Here is a 21,064-nt window from a genome sequence, read left to right on the forward strand (position 1 = left end):
AACTCATGATTACTCTCGCGCAGAAGACGATAGCAATTTCAATATCAAGTTTTGTTATAAACACATGGTTGGGAAATTTAACCTAGACAGAACAAAACTGGCAAGCAAACTGTTTTCCTTTTTCATTCAACAGTTCATAGGCAATGAGGAATGGGGGTTGTGAACAACGAGCAATGGTTGTGTTGTGAACTTTCTGCTCCCCATAATTTTGAAGCATCCACTTTATATTTTCACAGCAACCTTGCTCTTGAGATAAAATCTCAAAACTTACATACTGTAAGCTGTGTCTGGGTGCATAAAGATCTAGTTAATGAAGAAAGCGTCACGTTTGGCTCTCAACCCAGATGAGCTGTCTACAACTGCCTCGCCAGCTTTCCAGTGCTGTCCTGTGAAAGCCCTGTTCAACACTGGTGAGCATCTTCCATACCACAAGAAAACATCTTTCTCCAACAGTCAATCTCACATGTTGCCAAAGCTGCACAGAAAAAGGCACTTTTTCATGTAGTTCTGGAAATAAAGTGGTTTTGCATCATGACAAACTGAACTGGGCTCCATTAACAGAGTAGCAAGCACAGAAGGGAGAGCGCTTCTCCCTCTCTTGCAATTCCCATCTGCAATCAAAGAGGGTGGAAGAGGTGTGCAAAGAGGTGTGTATCTGCAGCATAAAACACACAGTAGGAACGTGCTAACTGTACAGAAATACCTTTACTCCCATCCTGGTAGATTATCTTTTCTACTGACCTGACCTAGAGAGCAGAGCTGGTAAAGGAGAACCAGTGTACGACGTGGGCACCGTGCCCCTCGGAGCTGCAGCTGGAGCAGCAGATGTAACGATTGGCACGGGAGCTATTCCTTCCTCAAACAAACAAGCTAAAGTGATAAAATGTTGTTATAAGCACAAAACACATTAGTTACACAAGCTGATCTGAGCTACCATGACAGAAATCACACCACTGGTACGTAGTATGGATCTGATCCTAAGCAATAGCAAATCCTCACCTCGGATGCCTCTTAGCCACACAGATGTTTTTCTGTAAAATCAAAGCATTTCTAATAGTGCTATCTGGACACTACCCGGATAAGTATCTTTATCCGAAAAAGCCTCTGTGTTTATGAAACTGGAGATCTTTCCTATCTCGCTTTGCTTATCGCTCAGCACGCTGTGTTATCATCTTACCGAAGGTTTCCAGCTTGATACCTATCGTTAGCTGTTTAAACCAGTTTTTGGTGATTCAGCCACCTGCTCGTGGCAAATTTAATGGGAATTATAAATACATTATGCTCTTGACGAAGGTGACAAAATACTAAGAGGAATGAGCTCTACACAGACTTCAGGCAACTCCTTGATGGCACTACATGACTAATAGTCCAATATTGCTAATGAGTAAGATGATGAAAATCCAGTATTGCATCAAGGTTTTTAATATATTAAGAATTAAAACATTTATGCCACATCTATAAATATTGTACCCAAAAAGCTATTTTAAAACGCTGTTCAAAATCCAAAGACTCAAATATCTGGATAAGAAAGCAGTCCAGGACTCCAGTGCTTTCTACCTACCTCTGAAGCCATCACACCAACAGCACCCGTGCTCAGCCATGCTTACATTTCCTGACAGCTTTTAGGGAATTCCCCTGCCCTACCAAATGCTGTTTCCAAAGGAAGAAGGAAGAGAGGAAATACACAGCTGCTTCTAGCAGGGTAAAAGGACATTAGCACAGTTTTCCAGACCCTAACATCACTCACCTCCAATTTCTACGCCCTTGGCCCAAGAGGTTAAGGGCCAAGCCCCTCACTCTCAGCAATCACACGGATAACGTAACGACTGTCCCTGGGGAAAAGGAACAGCAGAAATACCTCTCCTCCAGGGAGCAGTAGCTAACCAGGGTGATTTTCAACCAGAACATGTCTCCAAAACCCAATCACTGTCCGGATACATGAGGGTTTAACTTCTTCAATCACTTCACCCCTCCATTAGTTTCCCTGTTAGATTGATTACTTTGCTTCTGGTATGTGTATTTGTGATAGAATCTAGATAGAAAGATTATGCTAAAGTCTCTTATTATTCTTTCTTCCAGATTTCTTCCTACCAGATTTTCAATCTCCACCACCATTCCTCAAGCCCTATCATACGTAATTTGGTGTAGCATGGAACATGGGCTGGAAAAAAAAAACAACTTACAAAACCAAAAGTCACCCTATTAAAGGTCACTTCATTTTATTTATGTATGCTGGAATAAACTTGTACATGCAGTTTTGTTGGAAAATTAACTTTTTTTTTTTGCTGAGGCTTTCCTACTTTACTGATTATGAATGTGTATAAGGAAAGCATGTTTTATGAGTAAAACTTAGTTTATTTATGAATTAGTTGACTAATCAAATGAACTTGCAAGGGAAGTGCATCGGTTCTTGAAGAGTGTCAGATTTTAGAGGGCATATTAGAGTTATGCTGGTCATTTACTGAAGACATTTGTTTTAAATTGCTGCCAAGGTTATCCATAGACAAATTAGAGAAAACGTGCTTGTTCTTTGGAAGAGCTATTTTGCTGTGTGTCTTAAAACGGGAAATTACTCTCAAGTCGAACCAACTCTGCCTCTCCTCTCCAGACCATAGCACAAGGACATTTCTCTTGCAATACACACTTATCTTCAAAGTAAAAGCAAGATGATGACAAACTTCAGTTTGCAGATTTTCTCCCCCCCTGTAAATTAGCTCACTGAAGAGGAAAAACAGGAGCTCAGACACCATGGTAATGACTGATAATGAGCCTAGCCTGGTAAATGCCAAGCTTTGAGACTAATATACCCCAAAATTCAGAAGAGCATTTCACGTCGGTGTTTGATTTGGGTGTCAAGGGCTGTGCACTTTTCTCCCAACACTTGTTTGTCTTTCAGTATTGATACATACCTCTAATGGCAAGCATGAAGAAAGGATATTTAAAGAATGAACAAAGCCAGTCCCCTCCCACCTCCAAAGATGCTAGTTTTATACACGTTATATAGCTTTGGAAATCAGTTAAATAACAGACAACAAATTATAATCCTATGAGCTCAGATTTATGTCTAGACCTGCTAGTCCTGTGCTTCATTTTTAATAAGTGTGCACAATGTCCAAACTTTAACCTTTCTACCTTTAGTAGAAAGATAACTGGCTGCACCGAGGTAAGTTGCATCTCACGACCACAGGATAGGCAAACCTCAGTTTTTCAAAACCTTTGTGTCTCAAGCCATTCTCCAGGTGCCCAAAGCTAGCTGTTATTTTAAACCCCAAGCTATGCTTCACCCACTTCAGATTTTTTAAAAGCCTTTCACATGAAGAGAAGAAAAAAAAAAATACAACATGAAAAACAAAAAACCCAACCCCGCAGCTGTTAGGCTCCCTGAAGAACATACAGGCTGCAAGTATGAACAAATCAGGGTAAATGGTAAAAAAAAAAAAAAAAAAAAAAAAAAAAAAGAGAGAGAGAGACAAAAAAAACTAAGTGTGCAAGGCTTTGGGCTTTTGGAGCATGGTATTTTTAGACTGAGGTCTGAAGAATTATTCCAGAGTACTGGGCTAGACAGTTAGGGCAACAGAAGGGGAAAATGTCAGCATGAGAGGCTATGGATAGCTTACGGAGTTAAAAGTGCCCAAATGTGATTCTTTCCAAGCAAATAAATTTGCAGTCTGCATCTGTTCATGGGTTTTCACTGGAGATGAGAAAATCATCTCTCTGTATGCAAAATACAACCCAATGCATTAAAAAAGGCAGCAGATAAATTAAAGTAATTGGGAAAAAAATGATGCTTATGAAATATCATTGAGAGCGTTCACCTCCCTGCTCTTATCAAAGTTTCTACAAGAGAGATTTAAGAATAAAATTCAAGTCAGGAAAAACATCTGACACAGGGTACTGGACTCGTTCCTGTACAAGATTATTCTCTATTTTCAAGAAGCTGCAAACTCTCCTTTTCCAAAATACTCTTCAGCAAGCAAACGGCTATTGTGAGCTTTTACCTGCACTCTGTCCTCAGCTGTCTTTTCACTACCTAATTTCTTAAGGTCTGAAAAAACTTTTAAATTAAGATTACACACTACAGGGACAAATCAAAATCTAATTTTTATTTTTTCTAGAGCATTCAATGGTGTAGCAAAATGTTTCTTCTCTGACATTTATGGCTTTCTCACTTTTCTGAGAATAGCCAGAAGTGCCATTACGGCGGCTGCAGCGAGCGGCAGGGAGGCGGTTTGTACATAAGCACACTTCAAAGACTGGGATGAGTGAAAAGTCAGCCCCGTGCTAAGTGACAACACTGAAAAACAAGCACCGCGTTTCAGGACAGTCGAGTTTCTAGGATGAAAAATTTAATTTAAGGACATATCTTTCCTCAAGAGCAAAGTTAGGGGTTTGAGAGCCACGGCTGCTTCAGCCACCACCAGAAAACCCAGCAGAACATAAGGAGACACTTTACAATCAGTAAATTAGGAAGACTTTCAGAGTTCACAAGTAAATTTACCTCTCTCTCTTGCACTGGCTCCCGAAGTGGTATCTCTTCCATTATTCTCATCTCCTGCGTTTAAATCAGCTTCTCTATCCCCGAATCAGGCTCGGGAAGAGTGCTAGCTAGTTAATGGGCTGTTAGTGCAATTCTGAAAGCTATCTTGGAAATATATTATTCATCTGATCTCACTATTTCACCATTTCTCAGTTTTCAAAAAACAGGATAAGGGGGCTGTTATTTAACCACAAGAGAAAAATTAAATGGAAGCTCGTTTGGATCCGGCTTTGGCATGGCTCATCTAAAAGATACAGACCCAGAGGGCAAAGCAGACTGCTGGGGTCATTACTTACGTTGGCTGAATTTGTCTGCCTGGCCTGTAGGAACTACAAAAGCTAGGCAGTGGTTTGCTGCCAAGAAGGGAAGATTTTAAAAATAAAAATACCCCAACTGCATGCCTGGATATCTTTGTAGCTGCTTGGAGGGCCCATGAACACCTCTACAGTGCAGGAGCATGAGCTCCCCATGCTAACCCAGGGCAGAGACAGCTCAGTTTAGGCGATACCTGCAACAGTTTAGTGACAAAAATAAAATAAAACCAAGTCCCCTCTAGTGCCTGGTTCACCAGGAACACAGCACTGGCTCCTCCAGGTCCCAGGACGGAGCACTGGGTACCACAACTGAGCTGCAAAACTTTTAATTAATTCAGCTGGGAATCCTCCAAGTTGCCTCTTGCAGCCCGCATCTCTGATGCACATTTCTTCCCTTTTCCTAGTATTAAAGGAAAGGGCACATTCTGTTCTGCGTCTAAAACACAGGAGCCTGTCAATCACGGCGTGCTACACACCAGCACCCGATGCTGCACTGCAGCTGTTTTGTCACATTTGATGCCCTGAGTCACCCAGCAGTGCCTCGGAGGGTGGTTACGGGAAACTCCCCGGCACACTGATCTTCCCCTGAACACAGGTGGAAGCAATCACTCCTAACCTCACCACGTGGAGCGTCTCCTCTTCTGCTCTTACACAACCTCTGTTGTTTCTCTGGGTATCTGCCGTTGGGTTTTCTGCCCGAGAGCAGACTGGTAGGGGAAGTCGCCAACAGCCCTCTCCGTTCTGGCAGAGACATGCAGAGATGCTGTAAGTGCATCCCGTCCCACCCTGACGTGCCTTCCTTCACCGTGAATTTGACACCAGATGACTCCGCAGCCGCTCTCTGTCCCCCTGAGAGAGGGGCTCGCCAGGAGCACTATTCCCCTCCTAAGCTAAGCAGCAATATTAATCCAGCTACATTCACGGAAGAGGCTCATAAGTCACCCAAGTCATGCTACTCTGTAGTTACAGTTACATTTTAGACAGCAAAAGCAATAAGCAAGCCTTCAAAAAATTGTTTCAGAAGCACATCATTTCAGCAGAACCTTTTGCTATCAGTCAGAAATATTGTTTAACACATATTTCCACAGGAGCAGCCCTTCTTGAAAGGCAGGCTGTTTGCCTGAATAGAGGTTCTGTAAAATCCATTTGCAGTTTGGCATTTTGCACACAAGGTAAGGTCAGTAAAAACCATCCTCGCACGCCAATGCCTACAGCTACCCACTGCTTTCCAGAAGCCACACGTAACGTGAGCGGGCAGGGAGCGAGGGGAAGGATGCAGCAGGGCAGCTGCTCCTCTGCCTCTGCTGATAAATGTCTTGTGTGGGTGCTGTGCATCCCTTGAGGAGGTGAAACTACAGCAGAAGATGCACAAATTAGCTTTGTAACGTAAGAGGGGAGGCTTTAGGCAGAGCCCCCTGCAAAGCATTCCCACCCCCTGACACGGGACGGCCGCCTGAGCGCTGCGGTGCCCTCCCCCTGCTGCTCTGCCACACAACCAAAAGCCATGAGTCACTATTTAGGATTAAATAACTTTGAAACTACATGAGGATGGCATTTACACTGAAACACATCAGGCCAACCAAGAAGAACTGAGAACTTCAAAAAAAAATGAAGATATTCCTGACCTCCCCAGCAGCCCTGAAGAGCTGGATCAGCTCCGTGTACCCAAGACTATGGGACAGTTCCCATGCGCTGTGCTCAGCGCCCCTAAGGCTTCAAAAAGGAGCAAAAATACAACAAGAGGAGTCAGAGACTATGCTTACTGATAGTAGGTAAGTCTTATTCTTGAGTAATTTAAATCTGTCAAGTCGCATGAAGCAACTCCCGATGAGCCTAAGAGCTGCACGGGCTCAATTACAGTTCAGAAGCAGTGACACTACGACACCAAAAATATGCTAAGCACTTTCTGACAGTTTCTGGGTATCTGCTGGGGTTAAACACAATGAGCAAGCAGATGCCTCGAAGTGCAGTGAAATGCACGGGAATTTTTTGAAGTTTATTCCTGATGGCATGTTTCTTCAGCAATAACTGGAGATGTTTGTTTGCTCCTTGGCATTTAGCATGAACATGCACAAAACTGTCATGAAAAAAATGGCAAGAGGACAAGGTTACCAAAATTTTATAAATACCAGGCATGAACTTAGCTTTCTCTTTTAAATGCACTTATCTGTTGTAAAGTATTACCCATCGTGGTAGACTAATGGACTTTAATGCATTTTAGTTAAGACTCAGTCTCATGCAAGTTAAATGCTCCCACCGATTAGCTTTAATGTGTGCAGCAACATGTGTTCAACAGCCTTTGTTTCTTTTATTAGGAAAAGGTGGGAGGGATTTGGTTTTGTTGTTGGAATATTATTTTTTTTTATGCCCATTGTCTGCTCTTGACACACATGCAAGCATGTCTTCATCATGGAGCCTTCATTTAAAAGGCCTGTTCACAGGCACTGAGATTTTACAGAAAAAAAAAAGAAAGAAAAAAACTCCAGGCTTCAATCAACAGGTAAAATGAAGGTCATGCCACCATCTCCCTTACACCGTATCTTTTTAAAGTAAAAGTAACAGCATAACATACTTACATTATATAATCTCTAAAATTACACAGGCTATGTAGCAGTAGCTGCAACAAGTTTACATTTTTTTTAATATTAAATTGTATTTAAATCCATTAAAATAAAACTAGAAATCGAACTTACTTTCTACTATTTTCTTTTACGTGTTTACTAGTTGTTTCAACAGAATTGGAAATAGTATTTTGCTCAGTTTTGCCTTAATTTAAGGAGTGCTAATTTAATTTTAATTCGTACCATCTTACCTCAATCAATTTATTGGCATGTTCACGGAAAACCTGGGCATATTCTTTAACTTCTTTTTCGTTCCCATTCTTGGCAGCTTCAATCAATACTAGAAGTGGAACATTTGTTTCCAGAAAAGAATCTGATACATGGTCCATAACAGCTTTGCGGAGCTGAAATAAAAATGAAAGAATGAGTAATTTTTCACTAGTGTTCCACTGCTATTTTCCTTTCACTGTATTAATATATAAAGCTTAAGTACTTCTGGTGTTGATCCTTCTTTCTTTGTGTGACCAAGATTTTCTCTGGTCTAAGTCTTGTCTATACACTTTTTGCTTCAATTTAAATTAAATCTCCTTAAAAAAAATGGATTAGTTATACAAGTGCGAGTCACCAGCTTGGCCACAAATATTGATTTAGCAACTCATATTGGTTTTGCCTGAGCAAATTTGCCACTTTCCCTCAGCTGATTAAGTAACATGCTGATTTAGCTTTTAATTTTTTCCTACTAGAATAAAAATATTTTTGAATAAGCCTGATCCATATTCACATTTACTTGAAAAAGGGAATATGCTGCTATAAAAAAACAGAGAAAATAACTGACATTACATTACAGTTCTCAATGCAAATAAGCTCTATAAGACCAACAGAATTATAAAATGTAACTGGTTATGTATAAAAGCCATAAAATATGATCTTTGTTTTTTGTTTTTTAATTTTTTATCCCTTTTGCCATGAGGATGGTAAAGAATCCAACGCCTTTATCCCACAGTTAACAGGGCTACATCTCCACCCCACGCTGCCATATGAACCAGGTACTGGAAGTTTCTAGCTTTTAATTCACTTTTTAATTCGCAAGAAGCAGGCAAGCCCTTTACAGTTGGAAGCAAATCAACAGATGAAATACTTCCAAGAGAGGAAACATGCAGAAACGCATCCATTTGTTTCAACGAGTATTAACTTCACACATTAATTACCTGTCTACGCAAGTCTCTGGTCTTTTTGGTCATTTTATCGATCGCAGAGTTCAGCGCATCGCTTCTTTCCTTACGTCCAGCCTGAAAAACAAGAGGCAGATGTCAAAAGGTGTTCAGGGTCCCAAAATAAAACCAGTATTATTCATTTCAAGACCGTCAGCTTCCTTACTGATGTAAGAGATCACACAGGTCAGAAGCAGAGCCCCTGCCTCCCTGCTCCAGCACCATTCCTCCTGGCAGGTTTCAGCAGCTCAGGAGCATCTGACAACAGAAGGCTGCCTCTTTAGCACTCATCAGCTCCCTTTCTGGAAAAAAGGATGATTTCCTACACTGAGACTGCTTTTTGCTCCTCAGCAGCCAGAGCCCATATTTAAGCTGCAAGTTTGAGATTTCTCCGACAGCTCTGTCAACAACCACACGGTTTGCCCTGGATCTCAAGCCCCAAACAGCTCTCCCTGCTTCAGCCCTCAGTCTTTCCCCACCTTGGCTGCTGAGATCTCCCAGGTCGATGGGTTGGACCCAAATACCCCCATGCTGCAGATGAGGCAGGGTGCGAGCAGCCCCGGGGGCTGTGCAGCCCATGCAATGGAGCTCCTTGCACAGCTTCAGGCCTGACTATCACAGAAGGCTGTTCTTGAGCAGCCAATTGTAAGCCAGAAATCAATTATATTAAGGTAAAATCCTTATAAGACATTTGTCAGGGATGAAATCCAACATCAAATAAGTATCCAGGCTCACCCGCTGGGAGCTGGATCTCACCGAGGCTCGATGCAGCAGGTTTCACATTAGCAGCGTTGTTAAAAGACAGAAAGGGGACAAGGTGCAGTGGCAGCTTCTCTGCCCCTAAGCAGATGGTGGGCTAAAAATGTCCTAGTATGGACCAAAATGGGAGAGCCAGACACAACAGTGGTGGCCTTACAGTGTCACAAGGAGGTTTTTTTGTTTTTTTTGTTTTTTTTTTTTTCCTATGTGATACGGCTGGTACGAGAGTTTTATGCAGCACATTTTATGTGACCACAAACTAATTTCTGAACTTCTACGCCATGATCAGGATAATTGTCCTGGTGGGAAATAAACAGATAAATCAATTTGCAGCACTAAAGCGAAGGCATGCCAATAAGCAGTTCTGCAGATGCCAGGCTGGTTCGAAGCCCTTGCACAGGCAGCCTTGAATCTAAAACACGAAGCAGAAATAAAAATTAAACAAAAACCAAGAGGGGGAAATTGGGATGTTGTCAAGTCATTAGAGTTTAATGACTTTTTGAAGTTTTGTCACTTCCCTGATCAAGCAATTTGATTCTCATCACAAAAGGTAACTGAAAGCTGGCTGAAATTAAAACCAGGAGCTTGTTCCAACCATGCCACAGGCTCCAGCAGACCCGATGCTGGGCCATTCTTCACACTCAAAAATGAAAGCAGAAATCTTGAAATAAAGTGAAAATTAATGCTGCTTTTTATTGAACAGCAGGCTGTTCCCATGCCTGGTAGACACCAAACCCGAAGCCCAGTGATGCTGGAAGGGATTTGTTCAGCCTGCACTGACGGCGCTGGGCTCTGTCCGTCTGCACCCGATGCGCCCCGGGGCAGGCAGCGGGCTCCTTGCGGCCACCAGGCCACCCGAAATGACTGAAATCTGCCCAGCTTCACCAAACAAACTGACATCCTGCTAGGAGTCACAAACCTGTGATTGCTCCTGCTCCATATGCTCCAACACCCCTGCAGCACGACCGTTTTAATGAACCCCGAGCATCCACCCCAGTACGCCTGGGCATTTTTTCCAGGCGCACCTTTGGAGACGAGCTATATACTCATCCATTAAACAGAAAGCCAAACATTCGGCTGCTCCACAAAGTGCCATTTTACTTCTCCCCGGGTGCCCCTGCATTACCATCTGAACGGGAGGCAGGAGCACGCTTTTGATGTGAATCCACCGATCGCTTCCACTTTGCCGTCCCCGGCTTCACAGCACGGAGCAGCCTCGGCGCGCGAGGTCTGGGTCCCTCTCGGATGAAAGGAAACCAGGAGATGGCTTCCACTAATGGATGTTCAGTTCATGAGACCTGACCACAGCCAGCCCTACATAAAATGCCCTGAAAAGCGTGCAACGCATACATTAGAGCCCAGGCAGCTCCAATTTCATGCCGTTGATCTGTTCCTATTAAGCCGCGCCATGTACTACCACAGAAATAGCTGTATAATCCCAACCCAGCACATTCGAGCAAGGCAGCTCTGCTTTATTTCCATCCTGTTGGCATTCAGAAATTTTAGCACAGAAGCTCGTCAGAAAGAATTAAGAGCACTTGGGACAGTCGCGACACCAACCACCCTGCTAATTGAGCCGCGGTAATTTAGCACCTCCTGAGTCAGCTGCTAACCCCACACCTTCCTAGGGCTGGGGCAGGGGCAGGAGCACAGGACGAACACCAAACACCCCTCTGCAGCTGCACGGAGGGGACCTGTGTCATTCCCACCTGAAACCACCAAACCAATCCTAAGCGAGGCCCTGCCCTGAAGACAAGGATGTCAAGTCGTGCCAGTCTAAAGTTGCTTGGCTTTTTTTTAATATATATGTATTATTTGCATAAAATTAAACACAGCACGCTAGCTGTGGGGCCACGTGCACCCCATAAAGTCTGAGTGGAGCCAGGACACTGGCTGCTCCGACCTTCGACAGCACCTGGAGGAGTTACGCACCCTCCTTGGCCATGCTGATCACCCTGTCCAAGCCCCATGAATTTCACCCCCGGGTTCCACCCTACGGCTCAACAATTCCCGCTTGAGCTGGGCTCTACAGCAATAAATCACGCTTTAAAGGCTCCAAGTGAGTGCTCAGCACCTCTGGGTAATTTGTTCCAGTAACCAATTACTCTTGCTATTAAAAACTTGGCCCTTGTTCCCAGCCTGAACTTCCTCGGAAGCCCCCTGATGCCACGGAGAGGAACATCTCCCAGCAAGCAGCTTCTATGCTCGGGATCAGGACTGACAACGGCAAACCCCGAATATTCAGGCTGCTGCTGGGATTGCTGGGGACTGTTGGCTATCCAGCACGGCGTGCTGCTAGCTCTGAGGGAATCCCGAGCTCTGCAGGCAGCGGTGCCGGCAGCAGCTGACAGATTCAGCAGGTTTCATGGGGTCACGCTGACCACGCCACTCATTTTGCATCATGACACCACCGCGCTGCCCAGTACAATGAATAACTAGCTTAGCCATGCAGCAAATTTACTTTCTTTTAAATCAGATCTTCATAAAAAAGGCTAGAACTGGCATTAAAAATCGCACGTTTCCCTCACCCCGTCATTTTTTGCTCTTCCACCACCATGGCTAGGCTGCTTGGAAAGCAACACAAGCACTCCCTGTCACAGCCTTGCTGTTCCAGCTCACGCAGCTATCCCCTCGATTTTTTTTTTTTAATTGCTTAAAGCAAAGAAAGGGGATTTGTATACAAGGAGGCAAAGTGGAATCACTAACTCAACAAAGCATTCCCTTTGTAGGCCTGCCATCTGACTCAGAAACAAAACCCGAAACAAGTTTTTCCTGCAGCTACTAACGTTAAAATCCAACCTCAACTGATTCACAAATGTAAAAACGGAGAGCATGGCAGTGGTAGTAAATGAACGCTATCTTAAAGCGACCAGGATCAGCAGTGCACGTCCTACAATGCAGTTATGCAGCCATGTTTTTATAGCTAAATATCAAAAACTTCCATTATTCATCTCGGAGTTTCACCTAAGACCGGGGAGCTATTGAGGACTGGTGCCCCCTGCCCCACAGCCATCCCTCACGCTGCTCTACCCAAATTAAAAAAAGGTCATTCACAGAGGGATTTCTGCTTCAGGTAATCTCCAAATTGTCTTCTAGCCTGTTGGTGGAGCAGGCAGCACCATGGTTAATGGCTGTGATTGAACAAGTGACAAATGTGCGCTTGGCAAACCTTCCTCTGGGCAGGTGGGGGAAGTTGTACATCAGCGTGCGGCCGCTGAAGCCGGGCTTGGTGGCGAGGCATTAAGATGTAGTGCTCGGATTCACGTTTGTCACATGCTTAATTTTCACCTTGACGCCTCGCCTAATTGCATGGCTACGAAGGATGGCCGCCCGTACTCCTTCATTACCCCCATAGCAGGGCTGCAAACAAATTCCAGATGCAACAGTGCTGATTCAAGACCAGGAAGGGTAAGCAACGAAGCATGATACGTGAATTCCAGTAGCATTTACCCATCTGATACCTGATGGTCGAGGAGACAGGAACATGTCCCAGTTCCTTATGGACACAAATGCAGAGTCTCCTGCAGCTCCGCCACGGCTCCCCAAAACACGGGGGCTGCATGGCCTCTCCTCCATGCCAAGAGTGCAAGGAGGTCACCCAGCCCACATCTCCATCAGTAAAATTAGCTCATTTGTTGTACTTCATACACTAGGAAGGCTTCCACAAGATGTCAGCCTAACGAAATGACACTGCTGGCCTCGGGGTGCAGCTCTACTTTGTGAGCGCGCGCATCTAGCAGGGAAACCAGCTCCACTGCTGCACAGCGAGCAGGGCAAGGGAGAAGCCCCCGAGAGAGGCATTTGGTCCGAGCACGCTTATGCTCGAGAACAAGCTGGTTTTCCCCCATTTTCCCTCTTGGGTGTTACACGTGAGGATTTTGGTTGTCACCTCAAGGCGCCTGTTCTGGCGGGAGGCTCCAGATGGCACTCGTACGTGGCTTTCCCCAGCACGCAAGCGAGTTTGCAGTCTCCGAAGAAATGCAACGGTGTGAACTCTGCAGGCAGCTGGAGTTCCTTCCCAGCCTATTGCACCTTGACACCCCAGGCAGCTCCCAAGGCACAACGCAGATATCAGCAGAGAGTTTGGGATTTAAAAAAGAGTCAGATGCGTGCTTTCGGTAATAGCTGGTACTTCACGACAAGCGTGCATAAAAACATGTTTTGCTGAGAAAAGCGCCCATAAAGTTCGCGTTAACTGTTTCCCAAACAGGAAACCTGCTGGCAAGGTGCTAAATAGCCCTTGTTTGGTTACGGGCCAAAGAACTAAGAGCTTCAGAAAGGAAGCGACTTACCGTGTTTGAACACTAACTCCTAACTCCGTGCCAGATTACACAATCTTCACGTGGGAGGAACCTACCACCAGGCAGCAATGCAAAAAAGCAGAACCCTTCCAAAAGTTACCTAAACTCAGCCTCCTGGGAATAATGGGAAGAGTGGCACAGGAGAGTAACCACCTTTGATCTCTGAGCTCTTTTCATTTTATTAAATTACACCCTTGGAAAGTTATTTTAAATATCGTGTTATCGCATTTAGGCGTTATTAAAATTCAAATCAAGGCTTCAAATCAGGGTTTTGCACCAGCTTAGCACTGTGAGAAGCACAGCTACAGGTACACTGCTGCAGTAGTCCCACAAGACAGCTGGCGGCTCAGGCTGGATTTCAGTTTGCATATTTTTTGTACAGTGAATGTTAACCACAGAGAAACTCTTTGAATAGGTTTGTGCAACTTCTTTATGTGTGTTTCTTTCAGTCTGCAGCAAATGTGAGAACAGTTACCATGACGGTGCAATTCAGTCCATTTACCTAGCATTTTCTGATTTATCATTAAAGGTAATTATTTTCCTGGGGTGTTTTTTTGTTTGGGGTTTCCCTTGTTTTTAAGCAGTTCACCTTTCTCCATGCCTCCACTTCACTTAATGCTTCCTCCTCAGGCATGCTGTGGAAGGGACAATCTGCCACAGACCAGGTGCTGCAGTCAGTGTGGGTTACTTGTACTGTGGGACACAGAAGGGAGAAGAAGCAGGCAGAAAACGAGAAGTCTGAGTTTAAATGAAGAACCAAAGTTTAATAACAAAGGTAAATGGCTGCTTTCTTCTAAGACCTCCTCTGACAATTCATCGTCTCCCCCTGTCAGCACGGGCAGTTTGTTATTCTCAGCTCATCCCAGTCCCGAGGTCATAAATGATCCCTCGCTGCTACAGAGCAAACATCGTCAAGTGCCTTGCATCGCACCGTCGCTTTACATCTCAAGGTGAAAATAAAAGACAAGAGTAAAAGATGAGAGCTGCTCCGAGGCAATGGCAGCGGGAAGCTGACACCCCTGGCTCACCCAGAGCAAGTCAAGGCCAGGGCAGCCTCTCCGAATGGCTGCTGCTCGCACCCAAATCCTAAAACCCCCAGACAGCTGCGATGCCGTCTATTCACACACCCCTCGGTGCCAGCTGTCCCGCAGGAGAGCTCTCTGGGGATAAAGGGACTGGGGAAGTTTGGGACCAGCAGCCAGGAACCGGGCCGTGCCGCCAGCTTTGCAGGGTCACCGGTTCTGCAAATGCATCTCGGCTCGACAGCGTGCACGCTGCCCGCCACCTCCTGCACCCACCCTGTGAGCTGCTAAGGCACCGTGCCCCTGCTCCCGGGGTGCAGGGGGGCTGCCAGGGAGCCCTCAAACTGCCCCGAGCCCCAGCTGTGAATGCCAGGCTCCCAACTCGCTCCCCTACGCTCCAGTGCCCAGCAACAAGCGAGCACAGGAGTCAGGGCTTGTGGGAATAAAAGGGGAAAAAAAAAAGAGAAAAGATTTCCCAGTTTTGTAACTGCGTGCTGTCAAGCTGGATTCCAATTAAGTTCTTTCCTGTGTTCTACCGCCAGCTCTCCTTTTTTTTCCAGAAATTTCCCATCATTTGAAACATTAGCTCCCGTCCTTTGTTCCGGGGACGTGTGCTGCACTTCCCGACACGGCAGCTTCCCCTAGAGGAGTGCTCTTTCTCTCCCCCTTTCCCACTTTTGCAGGGACCCCAGTCGCAGGCAGGCTGTTGTTACGCGGAGCTCCGGGCTGCCAAATCCCTCTCACCTCCCCGAGAGGCTGGTGCTAATCAGCATCCCCTATTCACACCGTGTGCACTCGCCATCCCAAAGTTGCTTTCCCGCAGCCAGGTTTAACAGGCAGCCGGCAGCAGCTAGCGGCGAGGCGAGGCGCTCCCAGCCGCAGCTCTGCGCTGCTCTCAGCACCGGCTGAATCGAGCGAGGGTGCGGGGGGGAGCGGGGTGCTGCAAGGCTCTCCCCTGCCTCGCATCGCGGGGACGAAGGACTCCTGGAGTTGATTTTTCTCCCCCTCCATCAGTGGTCTTTAACGCGATCACAGGATGCAGCACAATGCTTTAAAACAGCAAAGCTTCTGGAAAACCCAAACAAAAGGAACGTCACCAGGTGACGTCAGCCTATATACAGTCCTGTGTGGTCGCAGCGCATAAGCAAACCCATTCTTGTACCGCTTCCCTGAAAAGCTTTTCAGTAAATGCACTCATGCTACTCCAGGAGCTTCTCTCAGCAATAAGCCACCCATCTGCCATCAACAAGTTAGGACTAAAGGAACCCACAGCTGCGGAAAAAGAAAACGTGAGCTTCAATTAAACAGCTGAGCAGCCACAGAGGAAGAAAACTTGTATTAAGCATTGATTTTAAAATTACAGACCTGTCGGAGGAGATCAAGCCAGCGATTTCAAAAAGGAATATTCCAAGAGAGCATCGTGGATTCAATTTTGCACTAATATCAAAGGACCCTAAAACGCAGTAAATTATTCAAAGGCTATCTTACATTAGAGCCTTTCCCAGACTCACTGCGTTGAGTCTCAAACTACGACTGAATGCAACCTCCAATGTACTCAAAAGAATGGGTAAGTGTATGCCTTTCTCTCTACCTTTTAATGAATGATGGGCTGTGTGTTCCAGCAGCAGCTAGGTGCTAACGCACGTTTTGCTGAAGTGAACCTTGTGAAAGAAATGTTTTCCGATCGTGCCGCTGTAATCCTCCGTGATAGCGCTAAAGGCTCATCCTAAGTGTAATATCCGAGTATGCTGTGCTTAGTAGTAAGTTGTTTCTTGCATTTAGAGTAAGCTTTTCGGAAATGCATGGAAATGTTATCTGCAGTGAAATCTTCCACCGTGATGTTCAAAGTATACTGATAAGGATATCCTATCTTGTTGTTTTCCTAAATTATATTCTGCAGGCTTACATTTCAAGTGGCCATTAGGGGCTCGTATGCTGGCAGCACTATATGCAATGAGTATGGTTTTAAAAATGCTGCCTGCCTTGGGCATGGCTTGTCCACCAAAATGTCGCTGTGAGAAGCTGCTCTTTTACTGTGACTCTCAGGGGTTTCACTCAGTGCCAAACACCACTGAAAAGGGCTCTCTAGGTTTGTCACTGAGGCACAATTTTATTACTGAACTTGAAAGGGATCAATTTGCAAGCTTCAGTCAACTTACTTGGCTTCACTTAGATCATAATCAAATTGCAACAGTCAGAGAAGATTCTTTTCAAGGACTATATAAACTTAAGGAATTAGTCTTAAGTTCCAACAAAATCTTTCATTTGCCAAACACAACTTTTAGCCAGCTGCTTAACCTGCAGAATTTGGACCTCTCTTTTAATCAGTTGTCCTCTCTGCACCCCGAGCTGCTCTACGGCCTCCGCAAGCTGCAGACCTTGCATTTGCGCTCCAACTCCCTGCGGACGATCCCCGTCCGCCTGTTCTGGGACTGCCGTAGCCTCGAGTTCCTGGATCTGAGCACAAACCGCTTGCGAAGTTTGGCTCGCAATGGATTTGCAGGATTAATCAAGCTGAGGGAGCTTCACCTAGAGCACAACCAGCTGACGAAGATTAATTTTGCTCATTTCCTCCGGCTGAGCAGCCTGCACACGCTCTTCTTGCAGTGGAACAAAATTAGCAACTTGACGTGTGGGATGGAGTGGACCTGGGGCACCTTAGAAAAGCTGGATTTGACTGGAAACGAGATCAAAGCCATCGACCTCACGGTTTTTGAAACTATGCCTAACCTTAAGACCCTGCTCATGGATAACAACAAGCTGACCACCCTGGACTCCAAGATCCTCGGCTCGCTGCCGTCCCTCACCACCGTGGGCCTCTCGGGCAATCTGTGGGAGTGCAGCCCCAAGATCTGCGCCCTGGCCACCTGGCTGAGCGGCTTCCGCGGCCGCTGGGAGCACCCCATCCTCTGCCACAGCCCCGACCACACCCAGGGAGAGGACATCCTGGACGCCGTGCACGGCTTTCAGCTTTGCTGGAATTTATCGGCCGGGGCGACGTCCGCGGCTCCGACCTCCGCGGTCCCCACCACCGAGTACACAAAAAGAATAAGCTCCTCTAATTTCCATATGGGAGACAAAGAAATTCCAACCACGGCAGGCATGGTCGTCACCACCGAAGAACCTTTCCCGGAGCCAAACAATGCCATCTTCACTCAAAGGGTAATTACAGGGACAATGGCTTTATTGTTTTCTTTCTTTTTTATCATTTTTATAGTCTTCATCTCCAGGAAATGCTGCCCTCCCACATTAAGAAGAATTAGGCAGTGCTCAATGATTCAAAACCACAGGCAACTCCGATCCCAAACACGGCTACATATGGCAAATATGTCAGACCAAGGACCGTATAATGAATACGAACCCACCCACGAAGGACCCTTCATCATCATTAATGGCTATGGACAATGCAAGTGTCAGCAGCTGCCATACAAAGAATGTGAAGTATAATACCTACATGCCATCAAAAATTAAAGCAGATAAGTAACCTATTTTAAAATTGTAGGGGACCTACATCAGATTCTAATTTTTACAAATGTTGACATAAAGCCTAATTTTCCAAGCTACTTAATGGAAGCATTGTTTATGGAGTGGTGCAGTATTTTTAAGTTTTTTTAAAAAATAAATCCATAATATTTTCAGTGTTAAAGAAGCAATGATTACATTCAACTTGCACTCCTAATGTTTAAGAGTCTAAAAAGATGCTCACCTCAAACTATGTACAATGTTTCATGTTATGTAATTCTATGACTGTGTGTAAACATTTATACCGGAGTCTCCATATTCTACTTTTTCTAATGAAAACAGCCCGAGTGGAAGGAGATTGGGTATCTGCACAGAGATCTGCAGAGGAACATACACTGCATTTGTTCGCCTGCAGCTGTACGATCCCAAACATCCCAGCTGGCTCAGCTCACTTTAAAAGGCAGACTTGGAGGAAGGTTTTCCTCCTCTGATCATTTCCACTCGAGACTAAAAAGGGGAGAGGGGGGGGGAAAAAAAAAGTAACAAATGTTCAGGTGGGGATTTTGATGCATTGGGGACCGGTGAATTTATTTTAACTACAGTTTTCCTACCTCCATATTCATAGTTTGGCTTGCTTAAACGTACCTTGCTAAAGCTCACAGCAAATACAGACAGGAGCGGTTCACACGATCACAAATTAATCAGGATGACTCTCCCGGCGCTTGCAAAGTAGCCAGCGTGGCTTAATTAGGAAGGCTCGGTACGATGTGATCGATTCTAAATATTAAAGGCATTTAAATCGCATTGGATCTCTGGTCTGACTGGGTAATGCTTTTCATGAATTCAGCCTCATTACTCACGCCTATGAACAAACATTTCCACACCTTTTCATGTGTAAATACCCTTGATGCAAGTTTTTCTTAATGAAAAGTAAATATCAACTGCGAGGTTAAGAGAGAGGGAAGGAAGGAAGAAACCTCTCTTTGTCCCCCCGCTGCCCCCCCGGCTGAGGGAGGCTTCCTCTTGCCTGGAAGCTATTTTCATGCACTAACTCCGCTGGTTTCTCTGGAGACAGAATTAGCCCCTGTAATATAAGCTCTCACTTGTCCTCCTCTTCCAAAATTCAAGGTAATTACCAATTCAAAACCACGTACCTTCCGATAAGTGAGGACGATATAATTAGTTTATAGAATAGTTCACTGAAAAATGCTTCGTTTCTTACTTGATACGGGACAGAACCTAAACTAGGATGCCATTAAAAATCATATATAAATATATAGAGACACACACGCACCTCATTCCTAAGGAGCAATTTGATTTCTTCAGCCAGAAGTACCATCCTGCTATTTATAATATATTCTGAAATTATATGTAAATATTTGCAGATCTATGCAGCGACAGTGGTACGGAGATGCCACGGGGGTGGGCGGGCGGGGGGGCTGCACAGGATGACATTATTTTTAAGTCAACTGCTCAAATATTGTAAACATTCTAACCAAAGTTCAAAGGACCAGAGGGACGGCTTCTTATTTTTTTTAAGTATATATATACATGTATGTATAACTAAAAACCGTGTTGTGTCCAATGCTGCAGTGTTAAAGGATTACCAGCAAACACAGATGAAGAGAAATTCCTCACGGTGTTGACATACCTTGAACGAATCAGTAATTACAGTATGCTAATTGTGTTGTACTAAACTATTCCGCAAACTTTTTAAACAGAAAATCACTGCATAAAAATCTGTTTGCTATTTCACTCTGCTTTTATATATCTGTATTACCACTTAGTGAGGTATTTAGGGTGCAATTATACAACAGTTTGATGTTTTATTGTGAAATGAATTCGTCCAAGGCAATTATAGCAAGATAAGTGTGACTTCTGTTCAGATTTTACATAAAGGTTTTTTCAATTACTGGTTTTGAAGATATTAATTTGCATCACTTTACTTTTACATACAGTGCCCTATTATAAAGCAAATATTTTTGTTTACTTCCTGTGACTCTGTACTTTAATAGAAGAGGTTCAGCGAAGACTGTGGTTTTCCATTAGATAACTTTGAACCCCCTTAACTGTTCATAACACGATGAGCCAATTTGCATCCCTTCTAGGAAGTCAATTCCTGATTTTAGTACAATAAATCTGGCGAGGCAGGTGGGCAGTGAGGGAATATTCCCTATGATAAAATCCCACGAGATCCAAAAGGCCGGACCTAAGGTGACAGACACAAAAACTTTGTGCATGTAGGTGCTTGTGGAGAGCCTTGCTTCATTCCCCGCCACGAGCAGGAGCTCGCAGCTCTTCCCTCTGGCCAGCCCCTCGCTTCGTGCCAGCTGTCCCCACGCTCTGTGCTGGGGAAGTGGGGAGCAGACGCTCTGGGGAGTGATTCCCACGTAGGCACCAGCAGAGACAGAGTCAGGACTGAGCTCATTAATTATGCGGGCAGCCTAACGATCTTACTCCCCCAGCTCCTCCCAGCAGGTCCATACAGAGCCCGGTGCCCCCAGCCGCGTGCTGGAGGGAATTGCGCCCTGCGGCTCTGTGCCCAGCCACCCTGCAGGGCGGTTTGAAAGGTACCAACCCAATCCTCCTCCACCAGGGCGCCCAGGAGGTGCCTTCCCAACTCCCCCAAAGCCCTCTCCATCCTTAGCACATTGTGATTCTGTCAGTACAGGTGCTCCAGCCAACAGGCAGTGCTGGTTCAATCCTCTTCTGTGTCCCATCCCAACTGTAAGCCCCTCGTACCCGAATACCATGGCTCACATCTGCCATTTCCCAAACCATTTGTAGCCAGGTTCCAGGCATAAATAAAGTCAGTCCATAACCATTACGTTTAGGGTAACGGGTACAACAAAACCCAAGGGATGTCAAACATGAGCAGCAAAGTCAACTGGAAGTCC

General features: G+C 45.1%; 2 protein-coding genes across 4 annotated transcripts in view; one reads left to right on the top strand and one right to left on the bottom strand.

Annotated features, from left to right (window-relative positions):
• Window positions 1–21,064, bottom strand: part of CTNNA1 (catenin alpha 1) — a 111,916-nt gene that overhangs the window by 37,973 nt on the left and 52,879 nt on the right. The window contains exons 8-9 of the mRNA XM_027468651.3: window positions 8,621–8,701; window positions 7,664–7,816 (exon numbers count right to left, since the gene is read on the bottom strand). Coding sequence (XP_027324452.1) covers window positions 7,664–7,816; window positions 8,621–8,701 — 234 coding nt within the window. The remainder of the gene's footprint in view (window positions 1–7,663; window positions 7,817–8,620; window positions 8,702–21,064) is intronic.
• On the top strand, window positions 15,401–18,976 carry LRRTM2 (leucine rich repeat transmembrane neuronal 2). 3 transcript variants are annotated; one of them, XM_013104524.5, is made up of 2 exons: window positions 15,401–16,272; window positions 16,606–18,976. In XM_013104524.5, the coding sequence occupies exons 1-2, from the start codon at window positions 16,269–16,271 to the stop codon at window positions 18,150–18,152; spliced, it is 1,551 nt and encodes a 516-aa protein (XP_012959978.4). In that variant the 5' UTR covers window positions 15,401–16,268; the 3' UTR covers window positions 18,153–18,976. The 3 variants fall into 3 exon arrangements, with proteins under 3 accessions (XP_012959978.4, XP_071879538.1, XP_071879537.1); XM_072023437.1 differs by having other exon boundaries at window positions 15,402–16,272; window positions 17,055–18,976; XM_072023436.1 differs by having other exon boundaries at window positions 15,403–16,272; window positions 17,034–18,976.

The sequence above is a fragment of the Anas platyrhynchos genome, chromosome 14 (genome assembly GCF_047663525.1).
Source record: "Anas platyrhynchos isolate ZD024472 breed Pekin duck chromosome 14, IASCAAS_PekinDuck_T2T, whole genome shotgun sequence".
NCBI lineage: Eukaryota > Metazoa > Chordata > Aves > Anseriformes > Anatidae > Anas > Anas platyrhynchos.